The sequence below is a fragment of the Castanea sativa genome, chromosome 3 (assembly GCF_040712315.1).
Source record: "Castanea sativa cultivar Marrone di Chiusa Pesio chromosome 3, ASM4071231v1".
Classification (NCBI taxonomy): Eukaryota; Viridiplantae; Streptophyta; class Magnoliopsida; order Fagales; family Fagaceae; genus Castanea; species Castanea sativa.
The window spans coordinates 50,458,583-50,476,221 of record NC_134015.1 but is presented as its reverse complement, the minus strand read 5'-3'; the positions used below and the strand labels follow the sequence as shown (position 1 = coordinate 50,476,221).

The 17,639-nt window shown below is 31.2% G+C and overlaps 1 protein-coding gene across 1 annotated transcript; it reads left to right on the top strand.

The window, feature by feature from the left end:
- Positions 1-14,994: 14,994 nt before the first annotated feature.
- On the top strand, positions 14,995-16,691 carry LOC142629334 (putative galacturonosyltransferase-like 9). Its single transcript, XM_075803297.1, has one exon. It carries the CDS (start codon positions 15,234-15,236, stop codon positions 16,404-16,406), a length of 1,173 nt encoding a protein of 390 aa, XP_075659412.1. The 5' UTR covers positions 14,995-15,233; the 3' UTR covers positions 16,407-16,691.
- Positions 16,692-17,639: the final 948 nt, after the last annotated feature.

Sequence of the window (17,639 nt, the reverse complement as noted above, 5' to 3'; positions counted from 1 at the left end):
TTATTATGTTCGTTATTTTTTATTTTATATAATTTAATAATTAGAAAATATAAAGGATTTTTTATATATGCATGTATTATTATTATTATTATGATCCAATAACTTTTTGTTACAAAATTAGTGATTCATGAAAAAGAAAAGTAAAATTAGTGATATTTTAAGCATTTGAATGATTAAATAGACATTTAGTGTATTATTTATGCATGGATGAAGGTAGCTGCGTGGGTTAATAACTAATACAATGCAATGGGTTGAATTTTGTGATTTAGTTTAAAATATTTTTTATAAAAACAATGGCAAATAGATAATGACAACCAGGGATGGAACTACCTTGGGGCCACGGGGGTCATGCCCCCCATTCCCCTTCCCCCCCCCCCTCTAGCAGCCTTTGAAAAGAAATTTCCTAGTATATATATTAGCATAAAAAAATTTACCTTTGGCTCTAAAATTAATATACTTGGCCCTCCTCTCCCAAAAATTTTACAAGCTGACCCATCAAAACAAAAATTTAAAAAAATTTCAAATCATCTCTTGTCTGGTTGTCCCAAGAATATCAAGAAAAACATTTAGCTAAACATTTGGACAATTTACATCCGAACAACAAGAAAAATCTACAAAACACTTCACATATTCAGATAATAATAAAAAATATTTGGACACGGTCTAAGTAAAAAAAAAAAAATTATAACAAATCAATTATAAATTCTAGCAAAAAAAATCACAAAACCCAATAATCTTTACCTAATTTCTACCTCTCATTTGAGAGCTCTTTGTTCTTCTCAAATGACTCCACCTTATAGTCATAGAGACATCTCCTATGTTGTTAATCACTCCATCCACACACCAATTAGTATCACTAGCAATTTGAATCAGTTGGTGTCTTTAACTCAACCCATGAATTTTTTTTTAATGATATAATTTTATTAAATTTTAATGTTTTATTAACTTTGGGACACAATTGGAAAGCATGCATAAATGTAATACACATGTGAAACAACAACAACCTACTATTTTGTGCCTTACCTAAACTGCTACCAAAACATGTGTGTGATTAGTCTATTGGTAATAACTTTGTGTCTTAGCTAAATTGATGTAGTGATGGGAAAAGCTTTATTATTTACATAGTTGGAGACTCAAAGTTACCGTTCATTATCATGTGATTGTTTAGCAGATCTCTTTTTCTTTTTCTTTTTCTTTTTTTATGTGAATTTTTTAAAGGAAAAGATCTCACATCTTTATGCTACCTCAACCTTAACCAAGTAATTATATAAAAAGAAACCCTTAACCAAGACACCAATAATTGTCTCACCATTTTTTTTGCTGAATATTAGTGCATAATGTTGATTAACCATTATTTTAGTTATTTTATTGATGTAATACTAGACGTGGATTTGAAATTTTAACTATAGTTTTTGTATTTTTTTTTTTTAAGAATCTTTTGTATATAGCATTATGAAGTTATTAGGTATAAAATTATGTCAAAAGAATAAATAGATTTTTATAAAAAAAAAAAAAAAATTATAATGTGGATAGAATAAAGAATTGGTCTAACCTCATTCAGACCTTAAAAATATCAAGACATGTCGATTAACTCACAAAACTCTTGATTATAAATATTTATTATTGATTTTTAATAAAAGAAAAAATTCAAAAAAATAATTAGAAAAATAATGCATCATTATCAACCTCTAGTATTAATATTCAAACTTTTTAAAATTCTTGAACAAAAAACTTTGGCCCCCCTAAGTTTGAATCTTAGTTTCGTCTCCAATGACAACTATATAAAAATACAAAAATTCTTGAAGCCACCACTACTCATTCTTTGGAATATTTAGAAGTTAACCATGAAGGCCTACATTGAGGAGATTTGTATATAGTTCTCGTTTTGTTTGGAAATTTTGCACCTAAGGGTCTATTTGGAGTCTGTTTATTTTGTTGAAACTGAAATTTTTTTGCTAAAAGTACTATAGATAAAGGTAAAAGTTAGCTGAAATAGTACAATGAGACTCATAAATAGTACCAAAACATGCAATAAGATCCATGAATAGTAGCAAAAATAAGCTTAATAGTAAAATAAATGAGCAAAAATAATTTTTGCCATATACACACTAAGAGGGCGTTTGGATGCAGCTTAAAGTTGCTGTGTCCGCGTTTTGCTGTTTTTTTTTTTTTTTTTTTTTGCTGCTGCGGGGACAAGCGCGCAGTGCGCGTACTGTGCGCGTATTGTGCGCACACTGTGCATGTACTTTTTTAGCAATTTTTTATTAAAAGTGGGTCCCGCAGCACTATTTACACATTTAAAAATTATTTTGCTACAGTGTTTTCAGTTTTCAGTAATAAGTTCCATCCAAACGGACCCTAAGTCTTTACGATAGTTAGATAAGGAAAGACGAAATTATGGTAATTAACTGATATAAACCTGGTCTTATATGTTTGAGTTGTTGTTCTAGTTGAGTTTTGGAGAAGTCACCTTTGTATTGAGCTTTTGCTCCTGTTGTATAGTTTCTGTTTTGTGAATAATTATTTAGTTTTCTCTTCAAAAGTGGAACTAACAGCAACATTAAAAAGGAAAGAAAAAAAAGAAAAAAAAAGAGGCGTGTTAAGCATGGAAACTTTGTTCGAATTTCTTTTTCCAACACTAACTTTTGTTTGACACGTATAAACGCAAGCAACATACGTCAGGTTTTTTTTTTTTTTTAATAGACTTATAAAAGTGAGTCAATAGATTAGAATCAAATTATTGAACCGATGATTCTATTAACGAACTTGTTGATTGCTGGAGAAGGAACGTTCACTCCATTTGGCCAATAACGAACAAAGGGATGTGAACTTGTGAAGTCTTCAAATCTTAGGGTGCACTCAACCAAGCGCATGACTTTCTTTCTAGTCAACAAAATGCCAATGCGTAAACTTCAACTTAACTATTTTGTACTACTTTTTAAAGCATATATATATATATATATATATATATATATATATATATATATATTATATATGTATATATTAGAAAAAGTCTAACAACCCAATAAAATTTCACAAAATTTTTACAATATTCTTGTTTTGAGTTACGTTTGATTCGAAATAAATTTTACTTTAAGTGGTTTGTTGTGAAAATATTGTGATATTTTGTTCTGTATATACTTTATAGAAGAGGTTTTTTTTTTTTTTAAAGTAAAAAAAAAAAATTCTTCTTTTCTACTAATTATTATTATTATTAGGATAAAATACAAAACCACCCTTAAGGTTTGACTAATATTAGGTACTACCTAAATTTTTTAAAAATATCTAGTCTACTTCTTAAGCACAAACTTTAATTACTTAACATTAGGTGGAAATTTCCCTACTCTCGCTTGCCCCTACCTCCCAAATATTTGGTTGTTCTTTTATCAGTTAGTGGTTACCTATACGCTTCATTGTACATATAATTGTTGTAATACAATTATTGTTAAACTTGAGCAATTAAAACAAGCAATTGGAAGAGGAAGCAGTTGACTTGGAAGAGCATTGAACTTTTTTTAACTATGTTAAATATTATTTGTGCTTAGGGAGTAAATTAGATATTTTTGAAAAGTCTCAATAATGTGGGTTTCAATTAGCTCAACTGGTAAAATCTTGGCAAAACTACAATATTGGTCCCTCAAGTTTATTCTGTGTGCGCTATTAGTCCCTCAAGTTTCAACTAAGTACAATTGGTCCTTCAAGTTTATAAAATGAGTTGTATTAGTCATTTTACTAACTGCCATTAGTGATGTTGCTTACGTCGCTAACGGGACAATGACTTGGCATTTTTTTAAATGACATGGCATTTTTTAAATTAAAAAATTATAGTAACTAATTTCCACGTAAGATTGTAGTGACTCGGTTGAAATTAAATTTTAAATTATAACCGGTTACAAATTAAACCCATTTACTTTTACACAAACACAGACGACGCTAGCGTCAGGGAGAGAAAGGGGAAGGAGAGATTGATGTTGAAGGGACAACCTCAGAAATAAGCAACGCTAACTTATCAGAGTTGAACTCATTACGCCGCTTGGTTATTCTCTCTCTAGAGTTGAACTCAAATCATTTACCCAAAGGCTTTGTTTTCCCGGACCCGCATAGATATTTCATATCGATTGACTGCCCAGTCTGGACTCCTATGACACCTAACGACTATTATAGTTTAACATGTATTAACTCAAGAACCTTAGAAATCAAAGATTTGAACGCCTCCTCAATAAACGCATTGAAGTCGTTGTTCCATATTGTGGAATATATTTGGATTGAGTCTTGTGAGATGGAATGCATTGTTGATACAATTGGGGGAAATCATACCGCTACATTTGGTAATTTAATTACACTATGTCTAAAAAGAATGAGCTATCTGAAAACAATATGTGAGGGGCCCAACCAGTATGAAATCTTCAGCAATCTCACATCTTTAGCCGTATCTGGATGCTCGAGATTGATCAGTCTCCTCTCGCCGTCCCTTGCTCAAAATCTAAAAAAGCTAAAAGAACTCACTCTCTCCTTCCCCTTTCTCTCCCTGGCGCTAGCGCCATCTGCGTTTGTGTAAAAGTAAATGGGTTTAATTTGTAACCGGTTATAATTTAAAATTTGATTTCAATCGGGTCACTACAATCTTATGTGAAAATTAGTTATTGTAATTTTTTAATTTAAAAAATGTCATATCATTTAAAAAAGTGTCAAGTCATTATTTCGTTAGTCACGTAAGCAACATCACTAACGGTAGTTAGTAAAAGGACTAATACAACTCATTTTATAAACTTGAGGGACCAATTGTGCTCAGTTAAAACTTAAGGGACCAATTGCGCACACAAAGTAAACTTGAGGGACCAATATTGTAGTTTCGCCTAAAATCTCTAAAAGTTGTATAAAAGATCTAGAATTCAATTCTCGCCTACACTAAAAACTAATTGATATCTTGGTTTATGATAAAGAGCTATCATCAGGAGCGGACGTCATAGGTTGAAATTCTAAAATTAAAAAAAAAGTCTCGATAATACTTAATATTAGCCTAAACTTTTGAGGTTATTTTTTTAATCTATTATTATTATTATAGAACTCAATATTTTCAATTACTATAATAAGTAGGGAAGAAGAATTCCAAGATTCTCCACATAAAGGTCCTTATTACTAGTTGTTAGAAACTATTGACAATTTGGGAGTTTATAATATAAGTTAATGTTGTTAAATATGTGCAAAGCTAATAGCAAAAAATAAAAATTCATTGACCATGACATTTTCAATAATTATGGTATTTTTTCAGTTTTAAATAGTATTGATTACATCCTGGGAAAAAAAAATATTGATTATTGTCCTTAATCTCTAATCATTTATATATAAGTTACAGCTGGTGTAACTTCAAAAGAGTCACACCTTTTTGTAGCTATTGATTTTTATAAGACCTAGCAGTGAGAAAGAGAATAATTTCTCTTATCATTAATATTGTAGAAATTAATGACTTAGCTGCCTCCACAATAAATGTATATTATTTTATTCTTTATTTTCTTAAATTCCCTTCTCTTTTAGGTGTCACCTCTACCGCAGCTCCATCCTCTTCACCATAAAACGAGATGGGTTTATGATGAGGTTAAAGAACTAAACGTATTAAACCAGTAGGGTTTTAGATGGAGACCCACCCTCACAAATACTAGCTATAAGTATTGATTGTCTCTTTATGTTTAAAGATTGAAAAGGAAGAATTGATTTTGTTTGCCCTTTAGATGCAGATGGTACACACAGAGAAAACTGGATCAATAATTTACAGAGTCTCTTTTATTAAACTCTCACCAATATCTTTATGTATAAGAACACAAACCAATATCTTTAAGGTGCTTTACAATTCTATTTGATAGCTACATATGTATTACAAAGTGATAATAGGTTTAGAGGGAGAGAAGATGAAGATGATGGAGAGCAGAGAGTTAATGTTGTTTTTTACTTTTCTATTTTTAATAAGAAGAATTAATGACTTAGTTACCAATTTTTAGGGAACAATAAATACATGACTATGAGTGTTTTTTTCACCCTTAGATCTAATACAAATTAATGGTTTAAAAAATGTGTAACTTGAACTCATCTCTCTCTCTCTCTCTCCCTCTCTCTCTCTCTCTCTCTCTCTCTATATATATATATATATATATATATATATATAACCAAAAACTCTGAAACTCTCACAATTTTTCATGTTAGCACAATATTTACATAAAATTATCATTTTATTTAAATAAAATTATTTTTGTTTATTCCAAACTTAACAAAGAGTGAAATTCCATCTCTCTAACAAATCCAACTTAAACTCAAACTCATCATTATAATTTTTTTTAAACAAAACTATTTTTGTTTAATCAAAACTTAATAAGAAGTGAAACTTTATCTCTCTAAAAAGTCTAACTTAAACTCAAACTCAAACATTAATAATATATATAAAAGCAAAAATTTTGATAGGATTCAAAAAAAAAAAAAAAAAAAGACTCATGTGGAAAAAAAAAAGACTCACGTTAGATTAAGAAAAAGAATTTACATTGTTATTAATGAATTTTATCTTTTATGTCAATTTTTTATTTGCTTTCATATGTGCCTGAGATTTTATTTCTATCTTATTCTTTTGTTATGTTTAGAATTGATTTTCTTTTGAGTATTTGGGTTAATCTCCATATTTATATTGACATTGTTTCATGAGTTTGGTTTTTGGGTTGAAATTTCTATTAATTATTTTTTTTTATTGTACATGGCAGATAAAACATTTCTATTTTTTTTGGAGAAAAATCAAAGCTGGAACTTATGTTTTCCCGCCTAGAGAACGATAAATTTTTATTTTGTATGTTATATATAAATTTGTTGAATTTGGTTTGGTTTTGAAGTAGAATTTGGAGATTTTATAAATTTTGAAGTTTTAAGTCTTGGGGTTTTTGGTATTTGTGTCTCAGTAGGTTGATCTTAATTCTTCATCTTAAATATTTTTTATTTACGTTCATGTGATTTTTTGTTTTCTTATTAAAAGTTATGATTTTTGGTTGATTAATTACTTGTTTGGATTAATTTTAATTAATTATTTTTTGGATTCAACATAAAAGATAATGAAATTAGGTATTATAATTTTGATATTGTTTCATATTTTGAATTGTCTATATTGTTATTACTATGAGAGAGTCATATTGCTACTCAAATTTGAAATTTAGTGTGTCTTCCTCATATCATGGTCTTTATTTATATATTTGTAGTTAATATTAGTTTTAGGTGTGTGTGTGTATATAACTATTGAGAGTTTTGCTTTATTAATTTAAGAATTGTAAATTATTTTGTAGGGTTCGGTAACTATGCACTTGTAATTCAATAACGTTCAATACTAGACAACACTTCTAAACTATGGAAAAGTATAGAAGTTAGATATTTCTTCATTTTTTGTAGAGTCAATAGTTTTTTCGTACATCACACGGGTTAGCGATTAGTTATTAGAATTTAGAATGTGATTTTTTTAAAATTATTTTATTAAAAAAAGTTTCCTGAGTGATTCAAAATCACAAGATGTTAAATTGTTAACAAAATCCTTGTTTATATTTTATTAATTAGTTGAAGTATATCTGTCAATTGATTTCTGATATATACAACTGATTTTAAATTTTACTGGGGTTGCATAATTGACAAGAGAGAGAGAGACTGTTCAGCTAATTAAGATTTGAGTTAAGAAAGAGTTCTTGCTAAAAGAGACTTCAGATTTAATAAACCTGGCTTACAAAAAAAAAATTTAAGGTTTTTAATTTGATGATAACGAACAAATCATTCTAAAGTCTTAACCAAACGTAACAGTCTCAAATTCCACAATAAATATATAGAATTTGAGCTGTTGTGTTGTGTAGCATCGTAATTCAAAGCAGTTGAAATACATATTAAAGGGTATATACTATATACTCTCAGCAAAAAGAAAAAGAAAAAGGGCACATACCATATACAATGCAAGTTTTAAACTTTTAATAGTTACTAACTGCATGAGTGATTCAAAATCATAAGATATGAGATTATTTTTTATTAATTGAAGTATATCTGTCAATTGATTTCTGATATGTACAACTGATATTAAATTTTCTGGCGGTGCATAATTGACTGAGTTTGAGAGGGACTGTTCAGCTATAAATTAGTGTTTTTAATTTGATGATAACTGATAAGGAATAATTATTCTAAGTTTTTTTTTATAAAAAAAAAATGTTTATTGGAATTCTTTTAAGTTGATAGAATTGCAATTTATATCTTAAAATTTGAGGGTGTTTAGATTTTACCACATAAATTTTATTCTATTTGTATCAGCCGCCTTTCATTTATATTTTCGGTTAAGTGTCAGATAAACTTGTCACGCGTGTTTAGTTTTGTCCAATAAAATGATGTCATATCATTTTTTGTAACCTAAAATAATTAAATAATTAAAAGTAATGTTATGACCGCAAACTATAACTATTTTACAATATTTTTACAAAATGTTGATGTGGTACTTCTTATTGATTTTCATCTAAGCCTACCATTAACATTAACATTATTATTATTATTTTTTTTTTATCAATACTCAGGCCCTGTTTGGATTTTTTTTTTCTTCACTCTTCACTCAAATTTTGTCACTCATCACTCATCACTTAAAATACCTCAATTTTCTAATACCCACCCATTTGGTTTTTGTTTTCACTTCACATCACTCAAATTTTCTACTGTTTGTGGGACTCACTGTCTGAGCACCATGTCAATGAGTATAGTTAGCCTACCCACCTCCCTCAACTCTTTTCATTTCATTTTCTTCTCCTTTAGTCACCATTGCCCTATTACTCTCTCTCCCAACACAAACCCAAACCCAGCTAAGATAGAAGATGATCAGCGTTGATTGGTGTAGCGGTGGTGCCGATCGATGTTGATCCTCCAACGTGTAGCGGCGTTGATCGGCGCCAATCTCCACGTTTTATCGGTGTTGATTTTTGAAAACTCCAAGGTGGTGGATGGCTTTCCACGGTGGTCGCTGATTTTTGGGTTTGGTGGTGCGATGGGTTTGCAAATTTGCAGATTTGAGTTTGCTTTTGAGTTTGCAGATGGGTTTGTTGGTGCGATGAGTTTGTTCTGGAAATCTGGATTTGCAGATTTGAGTTTGCTTTTTTTTTTTTTTTTAATGATTGAGAAATTTGGGTTTTTTAATTTTGTTCTGGATTTCATTTTCACTTCTATTGGGGTTTTTTTTTTAAGTTGGGGTTTTCTGTATATTTTGAAGATCTCCATTGGTTTGCGAGAAAAAATAGGGGCAAATGAAGAGAAAAGCGAAGAAAATAGGGGAAAAGGAAGGAAAAAAAGAATGAACTAAGATGAGAAAGGCGAAAATGAAGGAAAAAGAAAAGAACAGAAAGAACGAACTGAGATGAGAAAGGCGAAAAGGAAGAAAAAAGAAAAAAGAAAAAATAACGAACTAAAGAACAGAAAAAGAAGAAAGAAAAGTGGAGAAGAAATGAAAAAAAGAAAAAAAAAAAAGGAGAGTAAAGTTGAAAGTTGCGGCTAGTGGGTCTCTCAGTGTGTTTAATTACGAAAATGTCATTGGAAACAGAGTTATGGAAACTGAAAACACATAAAATGTGTTTTCAGTTTCCATAACTCATAACTAAAAAATCAGAGAATTGAGTGATAGAAACAAAAACAAAAAACACAGCCAAACAAACTTTCTTGGAGTGGGTCCCACTTATTTTGAGTTATAGGTGAAGGAAACAAAATTATGAGTTATGGAAATCATAAATCCAAACAAGCCCTCACTCATTACATTAGCAATTTGTAAAAAAATTTATAAAAAAATTTGTATCATTAGCATTATTTAATAATTAAAAATGATATGACATAATAAAAAGAAAATATTATGTCCACAACATTTTCTCGTTACTAGTGGGTAAGATAATAATTTCACGGGTTGATTTAAATTAAAAACATGTAATAACCCACCAACTAGGACTAGTTGTGAAAATATTAAGGATGTAGCACTTCTCAAAATTTTGGATTCAAATCCTCTAGATTTCTAAGGGTACTTTAGCAATAAATTTCCTTAAATTCTAACAATTCTTTTATTATTTAAGAGTTTAGATTTTGTCATATCAGCATTTCACTAATAATACTCTTAGAATAATATAATGATGTTGCAAACAAAATAGTTAAGATTATTATCAATAGAATGTTGATATGACAAAATTTAGACCATTAAATCATTAAAGAATGGTTAAGATTTAAAGAAATTTATTTGGTAGGAATTTAGATCCTCTAGATTTCTTAATTGTTTTATTTGTAACATTATTTTATTATTTTAAGAATATTGTTAATGAAATGCAGACATGACAAAATTTGGAATAGAGATGGCAATGGGGCGGGGGCGGGTCCGAAGGATGGGGTCTTCGCCCCCGCCCCACATGGTTTTGTCTTTACCCATCTCCACCCCATCTCGCATGACGGAGAAAATTTTCTTGCCCCATCCCCGCCCCTTGGGGCCACACGAAGACCCGCTTCACCCCGTAAAACTCTACTTCTTGTTAATTTGCCCACAACTATTACAATTATTTTTTATAAAACTTGTTTCGTTAATAATAATATACTTAAAATTGCAAATAAATTTATCCCATCAAATCAAACTAATTTTTAGCAAAAATTGAATAATATTATTAAAGTATTTAACAAGACAATATCCTAACAAAAACAAAAATCTTATAATACAAAATCAATGATTCAATAATATATAAATTTGTTTATAATTAAGACAAAAGAAAAATGTTAAAATTTGTACCTTCTTTCCAACCTTGCTAGATTAAAAAAAAAAAAAAAGAGGCAGCAAGCTTTGTTAGATATAATAAAATAAGCTAGTGATATGTTTGTTTAAATAGTAGGGTTCTAGGGTATAAAAAATTTACAATTTAACTCTTATTAATGCGGGGCAAAGCAAGGATGGGTTGGGGCGGGGCAAGGCAGGGATGAGTTCGGGCGGGGCGGGGGCGAGTTGGATCTAGAAAGTCTAAACCCATCCACAGCCCGCCCTGTGGTGTGGGGCTAAAATTTTGCCCCATTCCTATCCCACCACCTTTACGAGGTAGGGAAAACCCATGTGGGACGAAGCGGGAGGGGCGGGTCAAGCGAGGCGACAAAAAATTGTCATCCCTAATTTAGAATATTAAATCATTAAAGAGTGGTTATGATTTAAGTAAAAAATGTTGTGGACATATTATTTTTCTTTAAGGAAATCTATTAGAAGAGTACCTTAGAAAATTTAGAGAATATGAATCCCAAAATTTTAGGGAGTAATTTGCAATTTAACGATTTTATTTATTTATTTATGAAAATTATTCTAAGTTTTATTTTTTTATAGCGAAATTATTCCAAGTTCAAAGCAAAAACGTAATAGTTTGAAATTCTACAATAATAAATACGTAGAGAGCCGTTGTGTTTGAAAATACAAATACATAAAAAGGTTGGTATTAATACAAGTTTTAATGGGAGTGGGGGAGCACGTGATCACATTGGAGTTGGGAAACAGCCAATGATTTAGAGAGTTTCTGAGGCTTTGCCAGACTCTCTATCTCGCTTTGCAGCCGTCAACATCAATCACAATTAGATCACAGCTGTCTTCAATGGGACACAGCTGGCATTTCATTACTGGAGGGAAAGAATATTACTTACTTTGCTACTGTTCTTTGTTCCAAACATCAAAGAAAAACAAAGAGGAATTGATTGCCTCGCCCAGGCTGTGCTCACTGCTCACCGCATTGCATTCTATACGTATGTATATGACCTGGCACTTCATTTACAGCGTGTAACCAGTAAACTGTGTTTCTTTCCATCATTGCGGAGCTACCCACCACCTCACTATTGCTCACTTTGTATTTTTTTTTTAAACTTTCTACTAATATTATGAGCACAATTATTTTGTTTAGGATTAGTTTTTTTTTAATATATAAATTGATGGCTAAATTATAAGGTTTTACATTAACAAAATTAATTTTAGGGTAAAATATTATTTTGGTCCTTAAACTTTGTTAAAAATTTGTTTTTCATTCTTAAACTTGGTAAATAATTTTTTCAATAGTTTAAGGATGAAAAATAAACTTTTGGTAAAATTTAAGGATATAAATAAAATATTTTCAATAGTTTAGAAACAAAAGATTATTATTTTTTAATAATTTAGAGATAAAAAATGAACTTCTTAAAGTTTAGAGATAAAAACCAAACTTTTAGTAAAATTTGAGACTAAAATAGTATTTTACCCCTAATTTTATAACTTATTAAAATGACAAGTTACAAATTATATGATTTTAAAAAAAATTTATTTTATATGGATTTTTAATACTATTTTCATTTTTTTCTGTTCACGTACTATCATGACATCATCTTGATAAATTGTAATAAAAACCCTTGAGAAAAGTAATGTCTACCAAACTTTTACCACCATTTCCTAACAAATATTAAATGATATGTTGTTATTAGTGGACAGAATGTATTGATTTGATCTTGTATGTGGGTCCATTATTTCATAGCATATTGTCATAACAGGTTGTTATTAGTTGTTATTGATAAGTATGAATTTGACCTCATAAGCGGACCCACCACTCCATTACATATTGCAATAATAGCTTGTTATAAGATTAAAACTAATAAATATTCCTCTCAAAAAAAAAAAAACTAATAAATATTTGCCATCTAAGATTTCTTGGGAAAGTATCATGTTCTCAAAAACTTTTGCAATAAATATGTTTTTAGACCTTTTCTTTTCGTAATTTCTTAAGGTGTTTTTGTTCAATTTTAATGCAGAGAATTTTTTTTTTTTTTTGAGAAAGAATTTAAATTAACGTTGCTTTGGCATGAACCTAACAGAAACATCATTTTTTTATTTTTGTCATGCAATGCTGAGTTAATGGTAACATGCCCAAGTCATTAATTGTGAAAAAAATGGTTATAATTTTTTTTTTTTTTTGTGTACCTGTACTTATATTGTTTTGTACCTACACTTTATATTGCTTATTTTCAGATTACTTGTAGAAGCAATCCTCACCTAACTCTAAATTCAATATTTTTTATGGAATAAACATGCTCTAGACTTCTTACAAAAATAAAGAATGCTCTAGACTTCTCTAATTCTTTAATGCTTTATCATAAAATAAAGTTCATTGTTATTTGTTTGTGGTCAGAAGTTGGCAAGTTATTTGAATGCCTAACTAATTGCAATAAATAGTGTACAGATATACCTTCTTATTTAAACAACGCTGCTCGAGTTCCTAAAACTATTTAAAATCCATTGTTAAAATTAATGAGGGAATTGGAGGAGTGTTTACTTAGTCACTAAGGATTTCTCATTAAAAATAAATTTAAGTTAATGCACCTCAAAATATTATTTTCTTTTTCATAAGGGATACTCAGCTTTGATATTGATTTTACATAAGGCCCCATTCAGAGGGAGAAAAAAGGGATTAAACATATGGCATAATAACTCAACTGTGCAATAGTAAGTTATGACTTATGAATGACTTTGAGTTATTGCTTACATTATTTTTAAATAATTGAATTGGTTTTATCATTTTTTATTCCTCTAGTAAACTAAAATTGTGCTTAATTATGTGTGCTCTGGCAAGTCCAATAAAAGCCAGCATTTTATCACAAAAAAACAAAAGGCAGCATTTTCTAGTACACTTTGCTTAAATTCATAAGTTGAATTTAGCTAAAATCATAATTAAAGTTGTGTTTGTATTAGTTAAAATCCGGCTTCCTTTGACAGTCAATTAATATATAATTTATTTTTTTCAAAAAAACTTACCATTTTGGTTTCATTTAAACCATAAAATGAATCTATTGCTGTTAAAAATGAAGATGATTCTTTTCTTAAAATGATATGACGCACGCCTATTTGCGTAACTAGAGCAAATAAATAAATATATCTTGAATGAATTGAAATTAAAAAGGACATCTATCTCAAAGAAACATAAGAAAATACACACTTAAGCGGCATGTATCTCATTTTTTTTTTTTTTTTTTAAAGCTGCATGTATCTAGACACCAAAAAATGCTATAAGTACAAAAAAAAAAAAAATTATTTTTTATTATAAAACTAATTTGACAAAATTTTATTAAGGCTAAAATGCAAAATTAACCCTCTAACTTTCTTTAGATTTCATTTTAGTTTTCTAACTTTGCTTTCGTTCATTTTAGTCCTTTAAGTTTCAGATTTATTCAATTAAGGCATTTCCGTTAACTTTTGTTAAAATGTTTTGAAAAAAAAATTTGCAAAATATTGTTTAATCATTAATTGAATTTTTTTAATCTAAAAATTTGAAGAAAATTTTATAAAATTGAAAAATTAACCAATACATATAATAAAAGTTGATAGACAAGTCATAAATGAATAAACTTGAAAGTTAGAGGACTACAATAAAATCTGAAGAAACTTAAATGATCAGTTTTGTATTTTACCATTGTATTAATTTTGATCTAGATTTTTCTTATGACTAATAATCTCTGGTCAACCATTATGAAATTTGTTTATGTCTAGGTAATTAGGTCAAATCTCCTTGTAGTTATGAATTACAAAAGCGCGTAAATACGTTATGATCACAAAAATTCAAAACTTTTCGTTAGCCAAATTACGTGTTGCTCTAATGCTAATCCCCCTAAAATTCAAACGCGTTTTAATAAAAATCCATTCTACACCTTATTGATAACCAACCAAAAAAAAAAAAAACCAAACCCAGAAAAAAGAAAAGAAAAAACCCAAAAAATTGAAAAAGAAAAAGATAGGAACAAAGAACAAAGAAAAAAAAAAAAAAAAAAAGTATTCCTTCCTTTACCATACCAGCGGTTTCACCAATGGGACCTTTTTCTCCATAAAAGAAAACTCCAGAGAGAGAGAGAGAGAGAGAAGAAAAAGACAGAAAGGGACAGTTCAGACTTAAAGAAAGTCTCTCTAGGCTAGTGAAATCCCATATAAATACGTGATTAAGTTCTCTCTCTCTTTCAAAGAGAAAAAAAAACCCAGTCCCCACTTTTCTCTCTCTTTCACAGGGAAAGCAAAACCGCGTATTGATTTTTTGTTAGCAATGTACAACAAAGAAGAAGAAGAAGAAAGAAATTTATTATAAGCCTTAAAGACTTCATTATACCCAATCTCCAAAACCCATCTCTTTCTTCTTCTTCTTCTTCTTCTTCAAGAACCCACAAAGAAAAAAAAAAACCCTGAAAACCCAGTAATGCTTCCTTTCAGACTAAGAGTAGTCGTTTTGTTTCTTCTCGTGTCGCTTATTTTGCCGCCGTTTTGTCTCTGTATACGGTCGTTTCCGACGAGGCCGAACGACGGCGGAGATGGGCTTGGGCTTGGGCTTGATGGGCTGTCGCGATTTGCTGAAGCGCCGGACTACCGTAACGGGAAAGAGTGCCCGCTGATGAAGAACAAGGAGTCCTACGTGTCCTCGTGCGACCCGTCGTTTATCCACATAGCGATGACGCTGGACTCGGAGTACCTACGTGGCTCCATGGCGGCGGTTCACTCGGTTCTGCGACACGCGTCTTGCCCCGAACACGTGTTCTTCCACTTCGTCTCGGCCGAGTTCGACCCGGCGAGTCCCCGGGTCCTGACCCAACTCGTCCGATCCACGTTCCCTTCCCTCAACTTCAAGGTCTACATCTTCCGCGAAGACACGGTCATAAACCTAATCTCCTCCTCGATCCGACAGGCTCTCGAGAACCCGTTGAACTACGCCCGGAACTACCTCGGAGACATTCTCGATTCCTGCGTTGACCGCGTGATTTACCTCGACTCCGACGTGGTCGTGGTCGACGACATCGTCAAGCTCTGGGAGACCAACCTGACCTCCACGCGTGTCATCGGAGCCCCCGAATACTGCCACGCCAATTTCACCAAGTACTTCACGGCCCCATTCTGGTCCGACCCGGTTCTTTCCCGGGTCTTTTCGACCCGAAAGCCGTGCTACTTCAACACCGGGGTCATGGTCATGGATTTGGTGAAGTGGAGAGAAGGGAACTACAGGAAGAGAATTGAGAACTGGATGGAAGTGCAGAGAAAGAAGAGGATCTACGAGTTGGGTTCGTTGCCACCGTTTTTGTTGGTCTTCGCGGGACACGTGGAGCCCATACACCATAGGTGGAACCAACATGGGCTCGGCGGCGACAATGTACGAGGTAGTTGTAGACCGTTGCATCCTGGTCCGGTTAGTTTGTTACATTGGAGTGGGAAAGGGAAGCCATGGGTGAGGCTCGATATCAAGAAGCCCTGTGAGGTTGACAGGCTTTGGGAGCCGTACGATCTTTTCATTCACGGTAAAGATCATCAACGACTTGGGTCTCGTTCTACTACTACGACGTCGTCTGATACGTTAGCTGGGTATTCGGGTTATTTTTTATGATGATTCTTTGTTTCTATTTTTTGTTACATTGTTGAAAGATTCTTTCATACTTTGTACAGAGATTGATTTTTAATAGAGAAGGGTTTGGTGGGGTTTTTTTTTCTTGGGTTTAATTCTTGATTTTAATTCATGAGGTTCCAATTCTTTGGAACAATTTTTGGTGGATTGATTTTTCTTTCGATGTGTTGTAATGGACTATTATCAGTATTATGGGGACTGTGGAAACATTTTGGATGGTGGAGAAGAAAAAATTGAGAATGACAGTTGAGTCTCTGTCCTTTTTTATTTGTTGTATTGTTGTTGTTTCATTCAAGTCTTTCAATTATGTGTTAGATTTACTGTGATGGCTCTGAACTTTTGTGATATTTGTTTGCTCAATGACATATGATATGGACAAAGCTTTGAGGTGCTGTGTTGTTTACTTTTCCCTCTTTTGCTTAAAAGACAAAAGGAAAGAGTAAAGGAAAAGCTGGGTCATCACTTTTACAGGTTATGATTGAATTTGATCACAGATAGTAGATACACAGTGATTCAAGGTAAAAAACATAATGGGAAAGTTGAGGGAAGAAATGAGAAGCAGTTGAATTCTGCTAGCTAAAAACTAGTCTTGCAAAGTGTGTGTTTCATGAGGTTCAGAGAGCCTGACACGTAGCTCTTCTTTGTATTTTTAATTTATTTTTTCAACAACCTTGGATTCTTCCAGGGCTTTAATGCTTTTGCGAAACTTTCTTTGTGTTTTTTTTTTTCCATTGGGATTACAGGTCAATGAAGTCTATGACGTTTATTTCTTTGAATTTTGGTAAGAATCCCATGTTTGTTCCTTTCAAGTTCCCAATGAGTGACAACTTTGTTTTAATACGTGTCATGCCATACGGTAAAAAATTGAAGCTGATTAGTCGCCAGGTTTCATTTTCATCCTTTTTTTTTTACCTTTCCTATGAAGAAAAAAATAAAGAAAACAGGAGAAATATTCCTGTCCTATTCATAGGTGCTCAAAGAATTCTAGCTCGTCGACAAAGAATTTAAGCATTCATATTTCATTTTGCTTTACTAACTTTCCCAGTGGACGAGATCAATTCAATATCCCCTTATTACCTTTTCAAAACGTCACTGTTTTAGAGAGATTAATATAAAATAAAACAACATTTGGTGCAATAATAAGTTTGCCCATCTTGTGGGTTAATGTTTATATTATTATTATTATCATCCTTTAATTTGGTCGCATACTCACAT

What these genes read in the sequence shown, in the direction of transcription:
- LOC142629334 (XM_075803297.1), top strand. Translation starts at nt 15,234, where the DNA reads ATGCTTCCTTTCAGACTAAGAGTAGTCGTTTTGTTTCTTCTCGTGTCG.